Source organism: Melitaea cinxia, chromosome 6 (assembly GCF_905220565.1).
Source record: "Melitaea cinxia chromosome 6, ilMelCinx1.1, whole genome shotgun sequence".
Lineage (NCBI taxonomy): Eukaryota > Metazoa > Arthropoda > Insecta > Lepidoptera > Nymphalidae > Melitaea > Melitaea cinxia.
This window is the reverse complement of record NC_059399.1, coordinates 16,301,406-16,329,040: the sequence shown is the minus strand read 5'-3', so window position 1 is coordinate 16,329,040 and position 27,635 is coordinate 16,301,406. Positions and strand designations below refer to the sequence as shown.

The following is a 27,635-nucleotide window of genomic DNA, read 5'->3' as shown; positions in this document are numbered from 1 at the left end:
GTAACCCCTTAAGTAGGCTTTAAAGCACTTTTAAAACGTTTTAAGGCTAGTGCCAATGTGTCAAAATACTTGGTATATAATTTTGAACTCGACTTCAATTTTTTTTTTAGTAGCTTTGTTAGGATATTTTGCTAATAAATTGTACTCAATAATTTTATTTAAGCCAGATTAAAATAGAGTATGGAATTGCGCATTAGATTAGCATTTATTTTAGTTCAAATCCGTAAAACTGAATTTCATATTAGCCGTTACGTACAAGCAAACGACAAACAAATATTCAACGTTCGAAATATTCACGAAATATTCAAAAGGATACAGCGATTGCTCCTGAATAAATAAAGTTGTTTGCTTTCATAAAAACATGAATATGAGATGTTCATCTAAGGTCCACCCGCACCAACCCTTTCGTAGTAATCCTAGCGAAATAATATGTAATAAGCATTTCGTAATATTATATATTTTTTTTATATTTACGGCTTTTTATAGTTGAATATTTTTAACAATTTTAGAAAGTATAATCCATTAAATTAAATAGGTTACATAAGGAAAAACCTTACGCAAAATCAGCAGCAACCCAAATGAGGAAGTGCCTTAAACTTAGATAATATCACAGTCAAATAATAATGCTCACAATTGGTGTTGGGTTCGTGTGGTAAGCATGATAACCCGAGCTCCTAGGAATGCCGTTGGTCTAGACTGATTGAATGGAACAAAGTTAAGTGAAGGTAGAATCAGTAACACGCTTGTAATGTACCTAGTGCACCAGGTACATTACATACTAATGGCCCGACTTACGTTTGTATGATCGTTGATTGATATCGTAGTAGTACAAAATAAAACGAAAAAAAGTGACTTAAATTTTCATTGACAAGTAACGTAACTTAAGTAGCCAAATAAATATTCAATTAAAAAAAATAAAACAAACGGGGTGAGCTAAATAAAACCGTTTAAAAACTACTTAGATCGCGTTAAATGGAAAAACATGACAAGTACAAGACTCAGCATTCAAAAAAATCATAGAAATTCGTTCAACTACAAAAAAGTTGTGAGGTAACACACATAAAAAACACACAGTCGAATTGATAGCCTTTTTGAAGTAAGTGAAAATAAAATAGTAATCAAAATTATATTAGCTATAACGTAAAATAACTTTCGTACAGTTGAACAGTAACGTAGAACTCACTAAGAGGCACAAAATGTTAGTAGTTAGTACGAGTCTAGTAGTTTTAGTGTAATTAATGCAATATCATAACATTTAATGACTGTCTTAGTGTATTCAGAAGCACAAAAGCGTTCCTATATAAAAGCAACGATAATTTTTAATGAGACAAAATGTTAATTTCCTTTAATTAAAGTTTGGAGTGTATTACTTAAATATTTCAATTGTTTTATTTACATTTTCTGTTTTCGTTGAATAGTGAAGAATGCAATTATATAATGCAAGGAATACCTACTTCATATTCATTATTTATGAAAAGACTTTAATATTAAAATTATTGAGATTAGGTTTTATACATATTTCCTATGTTCGTTACCGGATGTGTACACCTTATACCCGACTACGATTTTTAATCATCACTCACATCATCACTTCAGCCTATCGCAGTCCACTGCAGGACATAGGCCTCCACAAGTTCGCGCCACAAATAGCGTGCCCATAGTCACCACGCTGGGCAGGCGGGTTGGTGGTCGCAAGGCTGGCTTTGTCGCACCGAAGATGCTGCAGAATCATAGAAGCAACTAAAAGCCAACAAAAGTATGATTTAAGAATTGTTTTTCTTCAGCCATTTTTTATCCTTAAACAATAAACTATATATAATAATATTATTTACATATATGTACTTAAGACTATGTATTTATATGTGTATGTCATGTTGATAGTGGTAGAATTATTATTTAAATATATCTATTACCAACTTCGTAGCTTAAAACTTTAAATATATTTTCTAGGAAGTCTTTACGTCTCTGAGGTTGGATAAGTTTAAAATTAAAACGGCATGGAGAAAGCAATTTGATGTCTAACACCGTGTTTACGATCAAACCTCGTTTTATGTAGGGAAGTTTACGACATTGTTAACTGCTGTTTTCATTATTTTTAGAATCAAATACTCAAAAAATTATATTACCAATTTTCTAAATTTTCCTAAAATCCTTTTAAATATGAACGTCGATTGGATACACATACAATTGTATAAATAACCAGCTGTGGACCACGTTTTTGACCGCGTTAATTTTAGGAAAAAAACGTACTAAAAGATTTTCATCTCGGGCATTTTATACGCACGGCGCGACGCGGTGTCATTTCAAAAATTAAAAACAAGTTGTCCTAGATCACGATTGACTTTGTAATTTTTCATAGTTTTGAAATAAAGTTTTCATACACACACACACACAGACACATCCTATTGCAGTCCACTGCTGGACATTAGGCCTTCAGTTCGCACCAATAATGGCGTGCACTCATGTGTTTTGCCCATAGTCACCACGCTGGGCAGGCGGGTTGGTGACCGCAGGGCTGGCTTTTTGCACCGTCTTCGGTCTATGTATTTCAAAGCCAGCAGTTGGATAACTATCCCGCCATCGGTCGGCTTTTTAAGTTCCAAGGTGGTAGTGGAACTGTGTTAACCCTTAGTTGCCTCTTACGAAACCCACGGGAAAAGAGGGGGTAGCTATATTCTTTGCTGCCGTAACCATACACCAAAATAAAGTTTTACCAGAATTACAAAAAAAAATTACAGTATATTCGATCATTAAATAAGAAAAAAATAAAATATTCATAAAAGTAAGCCTTCAGAATGTTAGTATGTTTATTAGCTGTAAAATATTTAAGAGAGCGTAAAAACATTAAAGTTTTAATATATTTTTACTGAAAAATATACGATTTTATAATATTTAATACGGTATGTGATCGTAGAGTTATCGAATCCCGCTCCTGTTACTTGTATTTATAATATTTATTTTTTGGTCATCTAGTTTACCCTTTTGAGTTTACATACTTGTTCCTTAGCAAGCACGTGAAACCGTCGATTCTAGTTTGATACCAAAATTATTTGATAACTGTGTTTATTTTTGTTTATTTTTAATGAATTCACATTTACACTAAGGATTAACAACATTTTACGTCAAAACGTGCAAAGGCGGTGTTATATTTAATAGTGATATAGTACACAAAATATCAGTCAATGAAGAAAATGTTGATAACACGGCACGACTAGATAAATGGAACTAATAGCTCAGATCTTAATTATGGAAGATTTATTTTTATTGTCGTGTATAAAAAATAATTAAAATAAAAAAGATACAATTTTTGGATTTATTTATTTACTTATTCATTTTATAACTGTCTTTTTTTTTTGCTAATGTGGTAGCGTTTCATTAAGATTCTAATCTTCATCTATATTATGTAAATGGATATGTAGGAATCATTGTCCAGCATTGAATCATTTACAGCCGGTTTTTGATTAATTTGCTACAGTCGCTTTAAATGTCTAAAAACTTCAACCTCATCATTGGCGTCTTAAAATGCACTCACATAGTACATACCTAATATGCAGTGAATAATTATGTGGTCTGAATAATTCGTCCTCACGTTTATAATTAATGACGCCAGTAATTGGTGACTAAGTTTACCTTAATTACTGAAGTGATAACATTTTATCATTAATTAGTCCGTTAGCTTTATTGCTTATTCTCTTTTATCTTAAAAAATCTTAAGATTTGTAATCATTATAACTAAGATAGTTGTTAAATTTTTAAAAGTCAATATTAAAGTAATTTTCCTTTTTCATTATAGGTCGATCAGAACCAGGAGTAGTGCCCTCTATTGTGGGCTTCACCAAAGATTCAGTTGCTCATGAATCGGACCGTCTTGCCCCAGGAGATAGAATATGCAGCGTCAATGGTATATCCACTGCACGACTCACCAATGAAGAAGTATTGCGGCTGTTAGACAATGTTGAAGAAAGAGCTTCTTTGGAAGTGGAATACTACATGCCTAATTATGGTAAGTGATAGACAAATTTGTTTCCATAAATAATTTCGAAACGACTATCTGTAACAATTTAATTATTACCAAACTTAATTAAAAGTGATCTTAACATCAACGAAAGCGATGACACGTTTTATTTTATTACGTGCCCTTGTTCCCTTTTATATTTTTATTTAATCCGGAACCGCATGGAAATAAACAGAGAAAATAACAGGGTAAGCTGACATCCTGTCAGAAAGTTACGAACGAGCAAACAAAAGCCACACAAAAATATACAAGTTAACGCATTTATGTTGATACTGTTTCATGAAACATTCGACCGCGAAGAGTTATTCAACTTTAGTTCTTTTATAACAAACGTTATTGTTGGTACTCAAGTTTTATCTTGTATTATGCTCAAATTTTTTATTTATATTATCATTCCTTTTCAGGATCATTTAGTTCAAATTCTCTTTCAGCTTCCCAAAATTCACTGTACATTACAACTAAGCTAGCGGAAGTGCCAGTTGAGAAAGTAAATGGTTCATTAGGAATAACTATAAGAGGTGGTCTCCCAGAGAACTCGGCACCTAGCGCAGACTTGGTACTTAATAGTCGATCATTGGACGCCCTCCCCTTAGTTGTAACACATGTTAGGCCAGGGGGTGCAGCTTATAACACTTCTAGGATTAAACCTGGCGACAGACTTTTAAAAGTTGATCATGTAAGTCTGTTTTTACTACTACTATTTTTGAAGCAAAAAATATTCGTATTATTTTATAAAGGCAAAAAAATATAAACATCTTACAGTTTTTACGTTATTGCATATTGTTTAATTGTTAACTCCTTCCGATCGGGGAAGTACCTTGAAGAAGACCGGGGAAGACCTTACAGAAAATTGCAACTACATATTATTGCTTTCAAGTAGTGTTGTGTTCCTGTGGTGAGTAAGGTGACCAAAGCTACTGGAGGTGATTGGGGGTAGGGTCAGTAAGGCGCTTGTGATGCTTCTGATGTTGCAGGCGTCTATAAGCTACGGTAATCACCATCAGGTGAGCCGTACGCTTGTTTACTGACCTAGTTAAAAAAAATGTCATATTTATATATTACAGATATCGCTAACAAACAAAACATTATCAGAAGTACATCAGATCCTTCAGAACTGTCCCCAAGTGACAAGTTTAACTATCGAATACGACGTATCGATCATGGAATCAGTTAAGATGGCCACTGGTCCCTTACTAATTGAAATCGAAAGGCCGTGTAATGAGGACTTGGGACTGTTCTTAAGCAATCAGAGATATTCGGATGATGTCTACAGTTCAGGATCAGATACTTATCAAAGAGTCGGAAATTGTAATGCAATATACATTGACAGTATTTTACCGGCGAGTATTAGTGATAGGTAAGTAAAATGTGTAATGGATCGAGCTATTATGATTGCATATCGTGAAATTTAATCTATAATATAAAAATGAGTCGCTGAATGTGTTGCTAAGCGCAAAACTCGAGAACGGTTGGACCGATTTCGCTAATTCTTTTTTTAAAATATTCCTTGAAGTACGAGGATGGTTTTTACGGAGAGAAAAATTCTAAAAAAAAAAATAATAAACTTAAAGAATCGACTGTTAGGCGATACAAAGTTCGCCGGGTCAGCTAGTACTAAATACAATAAAATTTGTAATTGATTGATAGATTGAGCTAGTATGATTGTATATCGTGATATTTAATACTATGTTATGCATGTTACAAGATTGTGATTTAATTAACATTACCTGTCAAGTTAGAACAGAATATTTTGTACTAAATAGTAGGTAGTATCAATCACTGTGAAAACATAATTTGATATAAAATTAGGCATATTTACAATTAAAAGATATTCTGACTAAACTATGAAATACACAAAAATCTGTACTATCTTATATAAATAAAAATGAATGTCCCTAAGCGCATAACTCGAGGATGGCTCGACCAATTCGGTTAATTTATTTTTTTGTATGTTCTCTAAGGCCCACGGAAGGTTTTTATACTAAAAAAAATTAAAAAAAAAATATTTTTACTATTAACTTTTGACAGGTACGAAGTCTGTCCGGGCAGCTGGTAATATTATAAATGTGAATGTAAGTTTATTTGTTACGCTTTCACGCGAAAACTACTTAACCGATCATTCTGAAACTTTGTACACATATTCTTCGAGGTATTAGAAGTAACACAAGATACTTTTTATTTAAAAAAATCAATGCTAGCGAAGCCGTGGGTAAAAGCTAGTAAAGTATACATTCGTCAATTATATTATCATTTTGTTTCCTTTATTTAGGTAGTACAATTTTCGTAAAACATATTTTTATTTGACCAAAATCTGACCCATTTTATATTAAATATACTTTGACATAAAAAAGGGGCAGTTATGGTGAAATGGGGCAGATGAAACATAAAATATTTTTTTTTTTCATCTTTCCAAATAACTTTCCAAATAAATAGTTTTTTTTTAACATGTAAAATTGGTTCTGCGATTTATTTTCAAAGGAGTCGGATAGTTACAAATACGTTGAATTAAGAGTAACGTTCAAAGGTCTTTAATAATAAATCCCTCTGTTATAGATAGCTTTCCGTTCCCAACGAGTAATTCATAACGTCTTTTGTACTAAGATAAGGCAGTGGGATCAATTGTTAAAGGCTTAGAATAGACGGCTTCTACACTTTTGTAATAAAACTTTTTTAATTGTCAACGTCAAGTTGTTCGCTTTTATTTGTTTTGCTTTTACTAAAAAACAATACGAAATTATAAAATCGCAATGGAGCTCAATAGAAGGAACAATTTATGTTTAAATATTTGACAATTTATATAGTATTTTAATAAATTTTGTATATTACGATTATACGTCTTCAGGTAATAATATATTACAAATCGTAAAATTGTAATTCATCTTTCTTCGAACAGTACTTATATAATTTCCTATTTTTGTGATCTTTTGATTTTTTTCCTAAATGTAGTTATAATTCTGTATAATTTCCTAAAACAATTATATTTAATACAGGCTGTGTTCGCGATTACAACAATACATCAAATTGGCCCGTAATTAATTTCAATATAAAAGTATTTAGCTAGTCCAAACTTGTCGCATTTATTGAAACTATGTCTAGTTTAATTCAAATTAATTTTTCATTGTAACGAAGGGCTAAGATTCCAACAGACAGGCTGATAAAATGAAAAACTTTAAAGTTTAGCATCATTGTATTGGAGATCATTCTGTATCATTTAATAAATATCCATGTATTATTTTGTAATATCTTTAATATAAAAATATGGTCCTGCTACAGTTATATTACAACTGCAAATATAGACACAGGTATTTCTTTATGAAAGAACCTTATTTAACATCATACTGCAACCTATAGATAGTTGTAAAAGATATTTGCAATATTTCCTTACATTAGATATGTTGTATCAATTGATGATGTTTGCTAAAGCATATAACGCAAATTAAACAGTCAGCATTCCTCTAATGATTTGTAAATAACCTAACCTGTGCAAACTGATCTACTTTAACGAGCTGATCGTAACGTAATTATAATAATGTTTGCCCATCCCAATTCGTAACTTAATCTAGCTATGGGTTTTGTTCACTAACTTCATGTGATCACACAATTCAAAATGAAAAGTATTTATTTATTTATATTGCCGTAAATAGACTACCATTACAGGTTTATTACCTAATGCGATAGTACATAATAAAATATTTTTACCAAAACAACCACTAACCATAGCATATAATAAATAAAGCAGCCCTTAATCATAGTAGTAGTAAAGTAATATGAAGCTAATAATGATTCGAAATGTAAATTCTATTGAGAAGATTTAACAAAAAATACAAAATATACACTCTAAAAAAATACCAGTCATTATTAATTTTCTAATATATTGTATGAATTACAGCGTCTCTAAATGTACGCATCTTCATCATTAATATATCATAATTATAATATTTATCATTATTTATATCTATATATCTATAACACACACACGGTCGTCTGCCTCTAAGGTAAGCATATAAATAAAAACATAGATAAATCACACCCAAACTCGAGGTGGGAATAGACAACCCCATATGCAGGAAGCAGGGTCACTGCAAACTGATGCAACGGTATAGTCAAAATTATTATCTAATTAATATAGCTAGTACAAGTATTGCAGTGATTAATACATTGAGATACATGTGTGGTTGATTTGGTCACTTTAACTCTTTTTAACCGACTTCCAAAAAAGGAGGAGGTTCTCAATTTGACTGTATTTTTTTTGTGTATGTTACATCAGAACTTTTGACCGGGTGGACCGATTTCGACAATTTTTTTTTTAATCGAAAGGTGGTGCGTTTTTACTTGACGCTTTTTTCGTCGACCCACGTTGTATTATACCGCATAACTTTCTACTGGATGTACCGATTTCGATAATTCTTTTTTTGTTGGAAAGAGGATATCCCTAGTTTAGTACCATGATAAGAAAACCAGGATCTGATGATGGGATCCCAGAGAAATAGGAGAGGGAAACTCTTGAAAATCCGCAATAACTTTTAACTGGGTGTACCGATTTTGATAATTTTTTTATTTAATGAAAAGCTGATGTTTATCATGTGGTCACATTTAAATTTCATCGAGATCTGATAACTACTTTTTGAGTAATCTTTGATAATGCGTAGTTACTTGACTATTTTTTCGTCGATCTACGTTGTATTACTCTTCGATGTAATTGAAGTCGGTTTTTTTTTCGTTTGCGAGCAAACACAATTATACTTTTATTATAAAAAATTTAATGGATTAAAGAACACATTCAAAGAATACCTTAAATTGAAGTTATGTTAATAAACTATATTATTCACAGATGTGGAGCGTTACATCCTGGAGATCAGCTGCTGGCCTTCGATGATCACGTAATAGATGGAAATAATTACACAGCTGAAGAAGTTATGTGTTATCTAGAGAATTGTGAAGCTGGATTTACAAGGTTACACGTGGCACCAAGACACATTCTTGCACATGGAGGGCGATTCACGAGAGGTACCGTGGATGTTCTTTTTTATTGTGTCAATGATAAATCGTTTATTCATTCGGATTGCTACTATATAGAAAATTTTAAATTATTATAATCTCGACAAGATCACTTAGGATGGAGAACACAAAAAGGAAATTGATAGGCGCTGTCGAGATTACAACTTTCGTTAAATTATAGACATAGAAAATATAGAAGTTCCGCTAAAAATATTTTCTCTAAAATAACACAAGCTTAAAGCAATAGAGCATTTGAAGTCAGCAATAAATGTTTCTCTGCTGGGACAACTTTTCTTCGGCTTACTAAAGATGCTAGTCTTTCTTCACATCAGCCTTTCACAGTCTACTACTGGACAAATGCCTCCACAAGTTCACACCAAAAATGACGCGAGCTAATGTGTTTTGCCCATAGTCACGCTAGGCAGGCGGGTTGGTAACGTCAGGGCTGGCTTTGTCACGCCGAAGACCTGCCGAAGCCTGTGTATTTCAAAGTCAGCAGTTGGATGGTTATTCCGCCATCGGTCGGCTTTTTAAGTTCCAAGGTGGTACTGTGGAAATATGTTCTCCCTTAGTCGCCTCTTATGACAACCACGGGAAGAGAGGGGGTGGCTATATTCTTACTGCCGTAACCACACAGTAACAGCGAGAAGATAATTAGAAATTGTTTAACTAATAATATTATCCTAATAGTTTACGTTATTTATATTAAACGAATTCTTAACACATCGGAATTTAGCCAATAACAAAATTAGGTAGCGGGGAATGATTACGAAGTTAATTCCCCAACAACGTCGAGAATCTGGGGGCTAAATCTACTCGAAGTCGAAAGAAAGTTTAGTCAGAGTAAACATTAAGCGCCAAGCGTTTTCCTTATATATCTCAAAACCATTTTTTTTATTTCTTGTATTTTTTTAAGTAATCGTTTTGTACAATTTCAATTAAAATTCCATTCAATTTTAATTAATTTTCTTAATGTAAGCTGCAGTAGTGTACCAAGTAGCGATCACTAACAAAAATAAAAATTGGAATAACAAAAGCACGGGCATTATAAGCCTGTGGATATATCTTTGTAAAAAAAAAAAATTAAAATTCCATTTAGTATGTTGTCATTTTTTTTTTAATACTCGATAACGTACAAATGCCTAAAAATAGTTTGGAGACATCAAATAGGTATAATTTTTACAAAGTTTCATGTTAAAATATAATGTTCTCCAAATTGCACTTTCCAGTCAAAAATATTTTAGTGTCTTTGTAATTAGTTTGTAATTGCATTGTTTAAACATATTATCGTGCGGTTAAACTGCATTTAATTGCACGGAGACGATAAATCCGTGAATCGCATGAGCTAAGGTGAACAATGTCAAAGCTAAATGATACTAGTCTCGCCTCTAAATTTAGATTAATTTGCATAGCTAAATATTCAATATCATTTATTTCGAAAATGTTACAAATGTAACAAAGGTAAGGGTGGAGTTTACGCAATGGAAAATATCATTGTACATATTTGGCATCCATGGCTAATTATACAATTTATGTAGAGTAATAAGATGTACATATAAATGTAGCCTACGGGAATGATTCATTAGTTAGAAGATAAAAAATATGTTTTTTTATAGTGAACAAGATTGACAAACAAGCGTAAGGCTCACCTAATGGTTAGCGATTACCGTAGCTTATAGACGCATGCAAGGCCTGAATCATCGCAATTTTCATCTGTATGTCTGTCTGTCTGTTTGTTCCGTCTAATCTCTGAAACGGCTAGGTCTATTTTGATGGGACTTTCACTGGCAGATAGCTGATGTAATAAGAAGTACTTACATATATTTTTATTTTAGAAATTTATTTATTTAATTACTCTGCGAACTGAACAATAACTTTTTTGTTAAGTTCCACGCGGACGAAGTCGCAGGCACAGTTAGTTTCTAGTAAAACACGCTATATACATTTATATATTTATCAACATTACGTTTTTCACAATTCTATCGCTAAATATAATTTTTATTACTCGTTCTGGGAAAACGTTTAGTGTTATTTCCCTTATTGTAATATTTTTTCGATACGAAATTTTTATTATACTGTAATAGGATATCGAGAAAGATGTATTCGATTATTTTCTGCGATATTAAATGTTAGAATATATTGGGAGTTAGGAATTTTATATCACAAGCGAATCTATTATATTGCTTTTTGTATAACTATTTAACAGATAAAAGTCTGACCTGTTGTAACGAGGAAGAAGTTGAAAATTTAATTAAGTGACAGCAACAAAATATTATAAATTAATGTAAATTATAAACTTTTGGTCGTTTATATGTAATTGTTATCGTGAAGTTTTTCTGACAAAAGCTAAGAGTTCCTCAAAATATTTCAGAAAGTTTTATGTTTTAATATTGTTGATTTATAAACAGAGTTTATTACTTGAAAACAACTTTAATCGAAATTCAAATTACTTTGACTTAATTATAATTTTTAAAAGGCAATATTTTGCCTTTACTATATATATATATATATAATATGTAATAATTTGATTAACCTTCCTATACCCGCATTCAAAAATGTAACACATATACCCGGGCACGGTCTATGGGACCGAAAGTTTTAATGCCGTTTTAATAACTTGTTGAGTAAAATTTCTGTAGATGAAGTTTGGGTATAGATAGGAATATATAGATATATGCTAAGCAAAGATTTATAAAAAATATACTTTGTTACCAACTAACAGTCACTCATTACTTACCTTGGAAAAAAATTACATAGTTCTTAGTAGCTACAAAAACATCAACATAAAAAAAAACACTTTTAAATTTTAAAATAACACATGTAAAACGGAAAAAAAAACATTTAAATCACCCGAGACGACTCAACAGAACGATCAAAACATATCATAATAGTATTCTTTATCATTCTGAAAAACAAACTCAGGGCTGACGTATTTCAATATAAGGTTTTATAATATAGGATGCAAACGAATATAATAATATAATATGATGAAAGAGAATATAGCAGCCTTTCCCAAAGTTATCTATACATTTTTTTTTACAATTGATGCAATTATGTCGAGTTTTTTAGACTTTTTTTTAGAGAGGCAGTAATAACAATGACCTATTTTGTTGTTTATTGCTACCAAAGTTGTCTCAGGACCGTCTAGTTTGCAATTTTTATCAATTATTCGTCTTATCTGTCTGGGTGGGCAAGTGTTCTTCTAATGCGTTCTTCATCCATTTTAAGGTTATAAAATTTAATCTAAAAATGATTAACGAAAATGTAAGATAATAATGAATTAATGTTCATGAAAAACTTGACTTTAGTTAACTATTCTTTTTTATTTTTTTTTAACTTTTCCGTTTTTGAAAATAGGAAGATTAAACCAATTAATTACTAAATTAATATTTAAAACCTCAGAACTAGAAAAACCATCATATTTATATTTGCTTCTAATTTAAATATTTTTTATTTTCAGAAAATTCAATGTCTGGCGCTTCGACGTTAAATCCGAAAAAACATAGACAAAGAAACTTTAGACAAAGTTCAATGCCAAAACTAGGCATACAAGATGATTACGGTACGTTGTTTTATTTCCTATTAAAACAATATTTTTTATAAGACCAGTAAACAAGCGTACGGCCCTCCTGATTGTTAACAGTTGCCGTAATGTATAGACGCCTACAACACCAGTCATCGCAAAGGAGTTGCCGACCCAAACCCTGACACTTTTAATTTATATATTTTTAATTTATTCAAACATTGACTGTTAGGAAAATCTCGAACTTAAAAAACAGTATTTCAAAATTCGAAACAGGTCAAATATTTTTTGTCTGTGTAATAAACGGAGGGCTTTGGATTAAGGTCAAGCCAATATTTACTTAGGATTTTATTGTGTTCTAATTAATTCACCTAGTTTTGTATTACAACAATGTATTTGTTATAAAATAATATATATAGTGTTAATTAATTTAATAGATGGGCAACAGAATTACATGAATATGGGAGTGTGTAGGACGGAATCATTGAATATACAGTTGGAAGTACCCCCGGGGCAGACTAGTGGTTTAGCTGTTCATGATGAGAACGCTGCCTTAATTATATCCCATGTTGCTACTCAATCTCCGGCTTATAGGTGAGTTTATTGCTTAATATAATTTGATTTTAGGAATACAAAATAATAAATGAAAGTTTAAATATCAAAGTAGATAGGTTAAGTAAATGTCATGTAGCACAATTTTGGTAACAATTGTTTGCTCTGTATTACACTTCGCATCTAATATGTAATGAAATATAGATTCCTAGAGGGGAGAATTTTGTTATTCTAAGATACAGTTATCTCACTAGTTCAGATAATAGGTGCACTTAAATTTGAAATACATTTTTGTACCACCTTAATTGTAAAAGTGTGAATTGTACTTATTTATTTGTAACCTATAAAATACTATATTTTTTAATGATCAGAATATTCTTAAGTTCTTTAAAAGTAAAGACGCATCAGAAGGAAAATTTGTATAGTAATTCATATACAAAAAAAAATGTTGGTATAAGTTGAAAAAAAAAAAAACTAAAATACCTTCCTCTTAATTAGGTCTGGTTGTTTACAAATAAGAGACAGGGTGATGTCTATAAATGGACATGAAAATTTAACTGTCGAAGTCGCAAACGAAATACTACAAAGGAGAAACGACTCGCATAATCCGAAGTATTTGACATTGAACGTGGAATTCAGCATGCCGAATACAATAGAAGCCTCCAGCGGAGTATTTAATGTAAAACTCGCTAAAACATCAGCGGGTCTCGGTGTTACAATCACAGGTATCTTTGACGTATTATTTTATAAGGTCAAATTTAACTAAATACTTCAAACGTTTTACACTATTGCGTGAATTATGATTATAAGCAAGAAGAGTTTGTATATTGGTTTAAAAAAGTGTGTGTGTCAGCACAGATGCACGACTGGATTTTACTCCTTCAGATCGACTGTCTAAATAGGCACAAAAAAGGTTTACTAGTCTAAAAAAAACATCAATACCATATTATAGATCTATCTATTGGAACTATATTCCGAACCGGTTCCAATAGATGGCGTTAACAAAAACGTAACGAGGTCATTTGTTCAGTAGATTTTACTCGTCATATTTTTTATACCGCGGGGGCCTTATATGAAAATCGATTCTTAAGGTGTAAACTAAAAATTATGAATCATATTTTTGGGGTATTTTTTTTCATTAATTTTAATGCAAACACATACGTAGTAAAATTGATACAGGGTATACTAAAATAATTCACTACTGAGATTGAATAGTTTAAAACTAATCAATATTAGCTACTGAAGTAATTAAAAATGTTTTGAAATGCTGCTCTAAGGTGGCCTGGGAGAGGCTGTTTTAGCGATAAGGCCGTTTATTGCATCTAATGCAAGTTGACAGTTTTAAATTTTTTTATCATTTCTATTTTGTATTAGAAGTCAAAAGTTTATAAAATATACGTATTTGTAGTAGTATCCTGTTAGTGAGAAAATGAACCCTCATTTCAGAAAGGGTTTTATTTTCCATAATATATTGTTTGACATGTCATAGTTTTACATTTTTCTTTTCTACTTAATATTATTTCATGCATACTAACAAAGTCTTTTTACAATAAAAACAAATTTCAGTACCAAGACTTTTTTGTGCGGTCGTCTCCAAAATATAAGACGAACACAATACATAATATTAGAGTGATTGGATTTGTTTTGACAGTTTTCGTGTGAACAAAATAAATTCAATTAGAAATACTTAGTTTATTAAATAATTACTTAGTTCTACTTGATCGTTACAATGTCACTCCTCATAACTTTGACGAACATGTTATACTAGTTAAATCTAAATAAGTAAATGAATCTATTATTCGTTTGTTTACTTTTACATAATATCTAAACTAATCATGATGCTGAAAAGTTTGTTTGTTAAAATCCGCTAATCCTAGGAACCAGAGGTACGAATTAAAAATATATTTTTCGTTAGATAGTCCATTTATCGAGAAAGGCTATTTTTCCTCAAATTAATTCATGCAAAACTATTTTAATATACTAGCTGGTCCAACAGACGATGTCCTGTCGTAACTGCCAAACGTCAAAACTGTCATTACACGCGCGAAGTTTTAATCTATACTAATATTATAAAGAGGTACAGTTTCTAACTTTATTTGTTTGTAGGGGGTAATCTTCACAAATACTGATCCGATCATGAAAATTCTTTCACTACCAGAAAGCTACACTGTTCAGGAGTAATATAGGATATATTTTATTGTCATTGAACAAAAAATTCTGTGAAAAATAATAGTATATGTAAATCAAGTCGAAAAATGCGAGCAAAATGAAAAGTTTACAATATATTTGCATTAAAAATAATAATTCACGCCAAACGAACGGCACGAGTCAGCTAGTGGTCATATAAATATAATACTATATGTTAAAAATGTTTGTTTTTTTTTTTCATCACCAGGCTGCAAGCAAAAACTTCTTAGTAATGAAGAACCGATGGTAATATCAGACATCAAACCTGGTTCAGTGGCTCACAGAAGTGGCGCTTTAGCTCCTGGTGACCAGCTGCTTGCTATCAATGGACAACCATTACATAACTTGTCTCTGGTACAGTCAAATTTATATTAAAAAGAAATTCACATATAATCATACTTTATAGTATATCGTTTCATATTTTCGTAATATATATGATACTGAGTAACTAAATAAATAGATATTTATATTTATTAATAATACTCATATGTTACGCTTCAGCCTATAATATCCCAGCTGGGCATAGGACTCTTTCCCCATGTAGGAGAAGGATGAGAAGTTGAATCACAATGCTGCTCCAATGCAGGTTGACAGATATATTCCCTACTATGAATAACGATCGCTATCAGGTGTACATGATAACAACGAGGACCGACGGCTTAACGTGATCTCCGAGGCACGGTGGGAAGACACACAAGGTCTGCACAAATACCCAAACCACTGCGATCATGTGCGGGGATCGAACCCACAACCGCCAGCGCAACAGCCATAAACCAGTGCTGTGACCATTGCGCCAACACTTCGTAATACTAATATATCTATAATAATATCTATTAATATTAAATAATATCTATTAATATTAAATTGTTGCTTTTTATAGGACACAGCCTTCAACATATTACAAAACTCACCAGAAGATATAATAACTTTAAAAATTCGCAAACGAGACGTAACAGAAGACTGGTCGAACATTCACAAACACAACGCAAAGTTGACGTTACAGAGTTTTAGTAATATAGAAACGAAAGCCGTCGTGCACAGCGGTGAAGATTCCGGTCACCACACAGATAGTCCTAACAACAGTGCTAAAGAAAGTGAAAGAAGTCATGGTAGTGATAATGGGAATACAGCAGTTTTTATGGTTGAATTAATAAGGCAAGAAAATGGGCCTTTAGGTTTGACAATCGCTGGAAGTGAGGATGTAACGCAGCCTATTCTCTTAAGTGGACTTGTTGAAGGTAAAACAATAGGTTTCTTTGATTTGATATTAAATATATTATATGATTAAAATATTTATTTTATAATTATAGGAGGCTTAGCCGAAAAATGTGGTAAATTATCCATAGGCGACGAGATGATTAGTATCAATGGAGAAAGTGTATTAAATAAACCACTATCTGAAGCAATAAAATTATTACAGCAAAGTGGACAACGAGTCCAATTACAAATGTGTAGGAAAGTAACTGGTAAGGCTTTTTTTTTCTCTTAAGTCTAGCAATATATTCAGCGGTTATCCAAAATGCGTAATAGTATAAAAAAGAATATTAAATAAAGAATTTTATAAATCCATTTATACTATGGATATACGAATGGAACGTCCGAATCAGAAAACGTTTTAACCATTCATTTATAATTCGAAAGCATTAGTTATTCTAAGTGCTTGTACGAACCATCCATAATGGATTTTCCTCTATCATTCAACTCCCTTACGTCCTAACAAAATAACTCGTAACTTTCAACACATACGAGGTACATTGGTAATATTATGAATCAATTTCGAAAAGATTACATTGTTTAATAGAGAAGAGACTTTATAAAAAAAATATGTTTTTTAAGATAACTGAACTATTTTTCTTATAATGAAACATTTTTTTTTTGGCTTTTATCGCAGTTAAACTAAGTTCAAATAATAATAACACGCCGCGATAAAATTCGAATAAGTTATTTAATTATACAATTTTTTTAGTAACAAGTTATTGTCATTGTAGGTACGTTTGTTTACTTATTTGAGGACTTGCTCAAATAAACATAACCTCCGCTACTTGATTTCCGTTTTGCATGTAATAAAAGTTAAGATTATTGTGTTTACTGAGAGCTCATTGAGAGTTTTGCGGTCAAACAATTTAAGTTTTTTCATTACATAAAGTCACAGTGTCACGTTATTGGAAAAACAACAAACTTTTACAATACAAGATGTCTGTTAGAAATTTAATGAACTGAATTAAGTTTTAATATAATTTCTTTCGTTTTAAATAAAAAAGTGGGAAAAGATTAAAATTATTTATTGAATTACAAGTAAATAGTTTTAAGACATGTTAAATTTCCTTTTTTGAAGTTTTTTTCCTGAAGAAACTATACAAGACATATAATATGAAAAAATATATAAAGTAAATGCCGGTATATGAACAATTCATTATAATTTGATTAATGAATAGAACATTTAAATATTCATTTATTCAAATAGTGCCAAAATTGCACGACTGATTTCGCCAATGTCATGTAGAATGGAGAATACACATTTAAATTTTTAAATCCACACAATTTTTTGTACCGTTACTAATGAATGATTAATCTTTATATTTGTAATATAAAAATACGATATCTAACTAAATAAGAAATTGTAAGAATCATAATTATTTGGCACAATATTTCTTTAAGAAACATTTTAAATAATAATTATTTATATTTTTCTCAAAGGTTAATATTTTAAATTATTTTTTTTAGGTCCACTAGATTGCGCTGAATCGAGCGTGAGAGATTCCAGTCATTCTACTTCAAGTCCAGGACTGTCAAACGACAGTGCGGTAGAATCCTGGGATCAGAACACTCCCGTTCGAACTAGCGCAAATTGTGGTATGACCAAATATAAATTTAATTTTTTTTATACTTACTCCACAAAAATGATTGGCTATTTTATTTTTAAAAAGAGTCTTATATATTAAAAAATGATTAATTCTTTGAATTAATCTTGAAAATTATATATATAAAATATGATATACATATATAAAAGAGACAAAATTTGTCTGTACATATATGCAGTGTTTTAATTTAATATTTATTTATATATTTCTTAAAAATATTTTGAATCCATAGCAAACTTCACCCACAATTTTTATTAAAAAAAAATGAAGCCAAAGAAAAGTGACTTAAAATATAAAATAAAACAATTCTTCCAAAACGAAGTAATCCTCTTAAAGATATATTTCTGAATCCTTTCTACAGGTAATTCTGAAGTAATAGAATACGCGGTACCGGATAAAAGTAGAATAATAGATAAGCAGCCCTACTCCCCGACAGATGAAGACAAACTTATGGCATCCAGTTTCAATTCCGCCGCTCCGTATAGTGTACACGATTTACCACTTCCCAACTATTCACTAAATAATTCCCTCAAAACTTTCCACTACGAGAATACCTGTATTATACCAGATAGTACTTTGAAAAATAAGCAGAATATAACTAGAGAAGATGACGTACAACAGATCGAAATACTGACATCGAATATGAAAGACTGTCAGTTACATAATATGGAAAAATCGTCTTGTAAATGCGATTACGTCCAAATGGGTCCATATGGTATAGTTTCGCCGAAGAGTCGACGACCGAACTGGGATAGCGATTATCTGAATAATGGAATATACACTGTAACAACGCCGCAAAAATCACCACTAAAACCGAACATACCAGCAACTAGTTTTCAATTTTCGACAAGTCCTATTTACGAAAATGATATGCCCAGTACGTATGAAACATATTATTGCTAAACCTTAATTTTATATAATTATCCAATATCCATATTATCCGTAAATTTGACGAGTTTAATGTGAGTGTGTGTGTGTGTGTGTGTGTGTGTGTGTGTGTGTGTGCGTGTGTGTGTGTGTGTGTGTGTGTGTGCGTGCGCGTGTGTGTGTGTGTCTGTGCATGTGTGTGTGCGTTTATAATCAAATTATTGAGGTTGCATAAAAATTACGTTCGTTGCGGTTTAACTCAACAAAAAAGACATTTAAAAATTTTACAGTTTTGGATATGTTAATATTTCCTAAATATTATAAAAATATTTATTTTTCAGGTCTATATAGCAGTGAAACTCTATCGCCCGCTAGAGGTTCGGTCCACCACGTGATCTTGTACAAGGATGCAATTTATGATGACTACGGATTTTCGGTGTCAGATGGTTTATATGAGCGAGGGGTTTATATCAACAGGATAAGGAAAGGCGGTCCAGCTGACATTGTTGGTTTATTAAGGCCTTATGATAGAATTCTTCAGGTATGAAAATTTATGAGATGTCATATGTATTTTAAATGTCTTTTTTTAAATTTCCCGTAATGGATGGAGTAAATGCCGAAAACATGTACAGAATTTGAGATAATTATAATGTCATACTCGTATAATCAATTTCTAAAATCAAAATATGAATTGAGGCTTGCTATTCGTATCGGTAAGGTATATGCCGGTTTAATATTTATACCTGTCGTCACTCTCAGCGTCAGTGACCGTCAGCGTCAATTGTTTCATACGATTTAGCTCTTTCGTGAATATTTTATTCTTACTACCGGCCTTACCTACCCTTTCTTAGTGACAAAACTTCAAAAAAAAATACGAAAATTTAAGGCATAAATTAAAATATTCAAAATAATTTTAGTATAAAAATATTCTAATGAGCATGATGACGTACAGCCGGCTAACATTAGCTAACATTAGCGAGAAAATATAAATAGTTTTGAAGGAATATCAACCTAATTTACAATAGTTTTCATACATATTTAAATGTAAATCGCTTACAGGTAAACGGGACGAGGACGGTCGACTACGATTGCTGCCTTACAGTTCCGTTGATAGCTGCAGCCGGAGACAGGCTGGAGATCGTGGTGCAACGAATGGCTACGTCTAGAGTATGTTGATAACACTGTTATACGAGTAATTTACATCACTGCATATATCAAGCAAGACTTATAATGTCCTAAATACGCTGTACACTTCCGTGTTATGTGCTGTATGGATTATATGGTTGTATGGATCATACGTACAAACATATCCAACTTTATCACAGGTAACGTTTGTGGGAACGAGTTACAAAAAAAAAAGTTCACATTAACAGAAATTGATAGGACGGAGGTATTGTATCTAGGAAATAACTAGATATTATTACTTAAATAATAGTTGAAGACTGAATAAAATTTCATCATATCAAAGATTTCAGCCGGACGAGTAAATCGTTTTATAGGTTAATTGGTTAAGAGCGCCGACACGGTAAGCCGGAGGTGCGGGTTCGATCCCCGCTAGAATCGTCGGTATTTTTGGTATGATATTAAAAATGTTTATAATTTCTTCATTTATAGGTATTACACAAAAAATAACACAAGCAAACCATTACCATGATATGTTCTCAGAACTAAATAAAGTTTATAAGAAAAATGTCTCGCAGATAAAGTCACAATCGACAGTAGAAAATAGGTATAGATAAGATTAACGACCAGTTTCAATGTTCTATCTCTGAATTTGCTTACTCGAGATAGAATTCAAAAGTAAGTAAAGTAACAAATTATGTCAAAAATCTATTGCTAATAGGCAAAACCAGAGATATGCTGAAAACGACCGTTTTTTTTTTATGTCACTAGGTCGGTAAACAAGCGTACGGCTCACCTGATGGTAAGCGATTACCGTAGCTTATAAACGCCAGCAACACCAGAGGCATCGCAAGCGCGTTGCCGACCCAATCCCCAATCCCCCCAGGAGCTCTGGTCACCTTACTCACCAACAGGAACACAATACTGCTTGAAAACAGTATTATTTTGCTGTGATCTTCTGTAAGGTCGAGGTACTACCCCAGTCGGGCTGCTCCATATTTTGAGCAGGAAATTCCTGCTGTGCCCTACCTCAGTTAAGTACCGTAAGTCGAATTTAATATCTCAACCGTAAATCAGCGAATGAATCGTTACGCTTCTGATCCTAAAGACTATTGACATATCCATTTACAGAAAATAGTGCACTCAGTTGGCCGAGTAATATTAAGATCTTAAAAGCTTGACTTGATTTTGTTTACCTTCTAAATCCTAAGTCAATCAACTGAAAGAAGTTTGGTATTCGTTTTACATTTCAGTAACTGGATTACAATTTTGAGACGTTTTATTATATTAAAGTGCCGCGTTGGCGCAACGGTCACAGCTGTGGATTGTGCCTGTTGCGCTGGCGGTTGCGGGTTCGATCCCCGCACATGACAAACATTTGTATTGGCCATACAGGTGTTTGCCGTGTTCTGGGTGTTTGTGCAGTCCTTGTGGACCCCACCATGCCTCGGAGAGCACGTTAAGCCGTCGGTCCCGGTTGTTATCATGTACACCTGATAGCGATTGTTACTCATAGTAGGGAATATATCCGCCAACCCGCTTTGGAGCAGCGTGGTAGATTAAGCTCTGATCCTTCCCCTACTAGAAAGAGGCTTATGCCCATTAGTGGGATATTACAGGCTGAAGCGTAATCCGGCCGGACGACACGACCCCATACGTCTGAGGGGTGGCCTTGTTGTGAGCAAGGCCACCTCATCATTATGCCGGGGCCCGTAGGCTTTGTCCGGGCCTACCGCTGAGGCGAGATGGCGAATGCTAGCGCGACCCCATCTCGCCCCACCCAGGTGGATGACTGCTAACACGTGGTGGTTTTTAGTCAGTAGCAGTCTGACATAACCCTCTGGCGCCCCCGCGCTGGAGGGTATCAATGATGGATTTTCCCCACGTAAAAATAAAAAAAATAAAAAAAAAGGCTGAAGCGTAATAGCCATGTTAATCAATTCACACTGTTAGTGTATCTATAAATTATATGTTGTGTTAATGTTGCCCATACAGATGTTTGACTAGGTCTAGACGTTTCTGCTTGTGTATTATATGTGTTTCCGACCCTCGACAAAGAAGTAAATCCTAGTGTGGGCCGTTGAGTGTGAGGCGTTTATTCATTATTTTACATTTTACATGCAAAAAACGAGTGTGCTTTAGATCATACGACTGAAGTATGACTACTTTAGTTGCCCCTAAAGTAATATACTACTTATAACTCCATTTGAACTTTAGTTCGCCTCACCGATCACTTTTCGTAACGCTATCATCACGCATTCACCAGCTTACTGCCCAAATCAAGCATGCGTAAAGAAGTTGTAATGTGTATGCAAATGTAAATAAATGGTATGTGATAATAAAAATTTGGTTAGTGTAGCCGTCACTTATTAGTTAGCCGTTACTTATGATCCGTTTCAAGTTGATGTTCATATTTAAGTAGATTTGATACTAGGTGTGATTATAGAAATACCCTCTTCATCTTGTCTCTTGGGATACGTCAAGCTTTCTGTAATGGATTTAATTATAAATACTTGATATCTATCGGTAACCTAAGAATGGAAATTATCTTTTGCATTTAGAATTGGTCGTAAATGCAATTATTAGTAATTATCTTAAACTTTATGTCCTAAGTTTAAATTTTAGTTTAATTGTATATTATTAAATTATCAAGTAATGCTTTAATGTACTTTTCAACTATATTTATTGAAACTAGATTATAAAGTTCGTAATGTTAATTATGTGATAACGTAACTAGTGTAATGCTCAAACACGTTTTAAATTTAACATACGATAGGTCATCACAATTAGGTTTTAGAAAGCTTGACATTGTGCAATAGAGCTCCTTCTTTAAGCCTAATGGCAGATCAAAGAATTGAGAAAATTAACTCCTCTGGGGCTTCGATAATATTGAGAGAAAGTCAATTTTTATTTTAATATCGTCTTTCCATCTTTTTCGATCTAAAATTATAACCAGTGTATACTATTTACATTAGGTATATAATATTTCAAGGCAAAATTTAATCCATGATTATCTACCACAAAACATTGCTTTGGAAATAAGCAAGGTCAAGACATTGATATTTTTAGAATAAGAATATATATTAATCTATTCAAGACGTCATAAAACGAGAAGAGTACATATAAAAATGTGCTTTATTTATATAGGTATAAGAGTGTTATTTTCATGACATCGTTCATGTTAAGTAACAGGGGTAACCTTTTTACGTGCGAGTGGTTTCAATTAATTTCTCCATACGTACTCATTTTCAAGCCATTCCATTTCGATAAAAAGCTTAATGCTATCGTTTTTTTTTTTTTTTTTATGTATCGATGAAATTATGTCATCTGTGAATTTTCTGCTGAAAAAAACCGAAATCGATTTTCACGGAGAAAAACACAACCTTTGAAATGTGTACTCATTTCGACAGTATTTTGTGGGTTTTATTATAGACATTCACGAATCTTTTTTTGAGTGTTCTATAAGTTCGATTATAAGTAGTTTAGGAGTTTCATACTTATGCCTATATTATCGACTATGTAATCCCGAACCGAATAATACGCTGATGAGCATAAGTTACGCTTCAGCCTGTAATATCCCACTACTGGGCATAGGCCTCTTTCCCCATTTAGGAGAAGGATCAGAGCTTAATCCACCACACTGCTCCAATGCGGGTTGGCGGATATATTCCCTACTATGAGTAACGATCGCTATTAGGTGTCCATGATAACAACCGGGACCGATGGCTTAACGTGCTCTCCGAGGCACGGTGGGGAGACCCACAAGTACTGCACAAACACCCAAGCCAAGGCAAACACCTGTATGGCCAATACAAATGTTAGTCATGTGCGGGGATCGAACCCGCAAGCGCCAGCGCAACAGGTACAATCCATGGCTGTAACCGATGCGCCAACGCGGCGTTGATTATATGTAAATTTAATAAATTTTGAATTCTAGTCAAAATTTTTATTGAGGCTTCAAAACTTTGTAGACGAGCAATTAATTAGTTCTCGGTTTTTGTTATTCTATCCCTCATCATCTACGCTAGACTTTATATCGTTAGAAACAAAAAGTTTGCAATCTCGAATTAAATGTAAATTTTAAAATTATTAACACATCTGCTAACAGCTAAGTTGATATTATAGTCTGAAATTATATTTAAAATTATGCGATACTAAACCCTTTTATTTTAAACTGTTTAAATAGAAACTTAATAAACTTTGTATTACCTACATTATTGTCTGTGATTCGTTGGAATATTTTTAATTGCCTAGTTGTATTTTTTATATGGACATCGCATTCATAGGGTAACGTGAAGTTCAAAGCATTTGCTGTTTTAATTATCACATTATTCTTTTTAATATGGATTTATATTTAATACTAGCTGTGCGCGCGACTTCGTCCGCGTGGAATTTAACAAAAAAATTTTTCAGTTCGCAGTTATAAAATAAATAAATTTCTAAAATAAAAGTAGCCTAAAATACTCCGTATTATATCAGCTATCAACCAGTGAAAGTCCCGTCAAAATCGGCCCAGCCATTTCAGAGATTAGCCGGAACAAACAGACAGACAAAAATTTAAAAAAATGTTAATTTGGTATATGCACCGTATTGCATTTAGTAAAAAGCGGTTATTTTAATATAACAAACACACTTCAATTTTATTTATTTGTATAGATGTATATCTAATAGGTACTTGAAATATTGTTTCAAGAACTATTCCAACTCCAATACGCTTGATATTCAAACGACCCTAAAAACTAATGGTATTTTTAAACTAAAGACATAATTAGTTTCTTTTCAGAAATATAAATTTTAGTATGACTAATTATATTCAAACGTTGTTTCAGGACCTCAAAATCCAAAGATCAGAAGACAGTTCCAGCCCCAGTGATAGTAGTATTGTGACTAAGACCATTTAGTGTATAACACGACTTTAGTGAAGTGACATGAACAATTTAAACTTCTAGTTTTATAAGTTACTTCCTAAAATGTCGGTTAATATAACGTGTACTTACTATATAAGATAAGTTAATAATGTTGTTTAGTTAAGTATTAGCATATAATGAAGAGTGTATGGATTGTTCCCTAGATTTTTTTATAATGCTCAAGTCGCTTGAACTCTATGAAAAGTAGTTTAAGCGCATTGATTCTGAATACGAAGATTTTATTAAGAATCTACTGAATAATGAAAATTGAGTTTTAAGTTCAATTGTAAATGACATATTTTGTGTTATCATAATAGATTCAAAAGTGCTTTAAACCAAAGACGATATAGTTGCAAATTTTGTTTTACCCAAAGATAAATGTAATGATACCAAAGAATAAGACACCGCATAGAGAGTAGAATTAACTAAAAAATTGTAAATTATAAAAGAAAATTGATTAATTGATACACGTTTGTTTGTTGAATCTGATATGTGCCTGGATATTGTTATGGAATAGATGAATGTAGTAAAAGAAGTGTAAATTTTAGACTTAAAATACTTTTCGTTCTTTGATAACATTCATAAATTTTGACAAAATAATATACTTCGTAAATTAGTATTAGAAATACAGCCGACAGCATTTCGGCCTGGATATAAGCCAAACACGTTATCTTTACTACTGAAATCTTTGAAAAATACAACATTTTAAAATTTGTTGAACAATATTTTAAAATAGAATCAGGTCGCAACGAAATTTAGTGAAAAACAGGAGAATTAATATTACGAAATAATGATACTGTAAAACTGTAAAATAGTATTAGTGATAAATTATTGAAAAATTAAGAAGTTGTATCCATTGAAGTTGATAATAAAACGAAATAAAATATTGTTGATGTTTTTATTAGCTTAGAAGTTTATTAAAATAAAATAACACCTAATAGCATTAAAGACGATATTTTAAATGTATATATCTATATTTACTTACTATAGCATATAATAATAAATTCTAAAACTACCGTAGAGTTACTGTTGTTGACAGACTGATAGCAGATGTAATAGAAATTTAGGTAGCATTTGAGTGTACTAACATAAATATACGATTTTTTTGTTACAATTAAACGTAATTTAGAGATACAATTCAAAGATCATTTGGATACAGTAAAAACGTTTTAATGATTAGTTAGACCTTCTATATTAATACAGCAAATAACATTTATTCCAGTAAATACACTAAATATCAAAGTATAATAACATTTAAAAAATTTGTACTTAGATTTAAATTGTCTATGTATATTCCTATAGCGTAATGTGTCTATAGATACATTGTATGAAATTATTCAGCAGAAACAAATTTTTAATAATTTTACTTACACTGAAATAGTAGCATTTCGAGTCGTTGAAGTTACGCCGGTCGCTTTTCGACTGTTACTAACGACTTCGTTCAGGTATATGTTGCATAATTTGTACTATCTCAACTGCAACTTTGTAAGGGATGTTATTAAAAATATTTTGCTTGGATTTTACTATTTGATATTAATTTCTTCTTCACCTTAAATAATTTTATGATGATATTTATCAAATCAATCATTTAATATATTCTACTTATTTTTGTAAAGTATTATTTCTCACAATATATATTTCGGCAAAAAAATCGTCTTGGTTTCAATAACATATTATACTTTATTAATTATTCATTAATGTATTAATGTACATCTGCAAAAAAAAATATATTTCAATCACTTACTTTCAAATGAAAATAAATGCAAGTCACTGTGAGAAACACTTCCATCATTCGTCTTCATTTTTATTTTAAGATTCAGAATATTTTTTAAATATGATAGTGACTTGAACATTGTTACAAGCCGGTCATATGTAGATAGTGACTTTTTACATTTTATTTTTATACCCCTAATGATAATAATTTATATTAATTGTCAATTATGTAATTAATGAGGTATAGAAAAGAGCCTAGCTACACTCAACTTAATAAAATTATGTGCGTGATTGAATTTGTTGTTTTACTGAAGAATCCTAGTAAATATCTACTACAAATTAAGAGTGATTTAAGTAATACGTTGGGAAAAATCAAGTAAAGTTGTATGCGTGTGTGTTGTCAGTGCCGTGTCGACGGTGCCTAAACACCTACGAACGCGGGTTCGATTCTCGCTCGGAGTAGATATTTGTGTTTATACAAATATTTATTTTCGGTCTAGTTATTAGTCCTTGTGGGTCTCCCCACCGTGCCTCGAAGAGCACGTTAAGCCGTCGGTTCCGGTTGTTATCATGTACACCTGATAGCGATCGTAACTCACTGTAGGGAATATATTCGCCAACCCGCATTTGAGTTGCACGGTGGATTAAGTTCTGATAATTCATCTACATGGTGAAAGAGGCCTATGCCCAGCAGTGGAATGTTACGTGGTGACTAAAGTGAAGAAAAATCAAAGAGTATATATAGTTCTGTATCATTTCTTGGCCTTATAGTTAAAAATTAATTTAGAATAAAAATAGACTGTAGCGATGAATAATACGAGTTTAGAGTTCGTTAGAATATATTGGTGAAAATAATACGGCAAGTCGAAGTTTCTCTTTTAAATATCATT

General features: G+C 32.0%; 1 protein-coding gene across 1 annotated transcript; it reads left to right on the top strand.

The window, feature by feature from the left end:
* Positions 1-1,678: 1,678 nt before the first annotated feature.
* On the top strand, positions 1,679-25,920 carry LOC123654687 (glutamate receptor-interacting protein 2; the record flags this gene model as incomplete). The annotated part of the gene is made up of 16 exons (XM_045590578.1): positions 1,679-1,700; positions 3,794-4,003; positions 4,447-4,691; positions 5,080-5,372; positions 8,847-9,022; positions 12,474-12,575; positions 12,974-13,130; positions 13,587-13,813; positions 15,484-15,629; positions 16,156-16,513; positions 16,586-16,741; positions 18,000-18,128; positions 18,498-19,013; positions 19,345-19,544; positions 20,063-20,170; positions 24,955-25,920. Coding segments are annotated over 16 exons (3,117 nt in total), but the record flags the coding sequence as incomplete, so codon positions are not given.
* Positions 25,921-27,635: the final 1,715 nt, after the last annotated feature.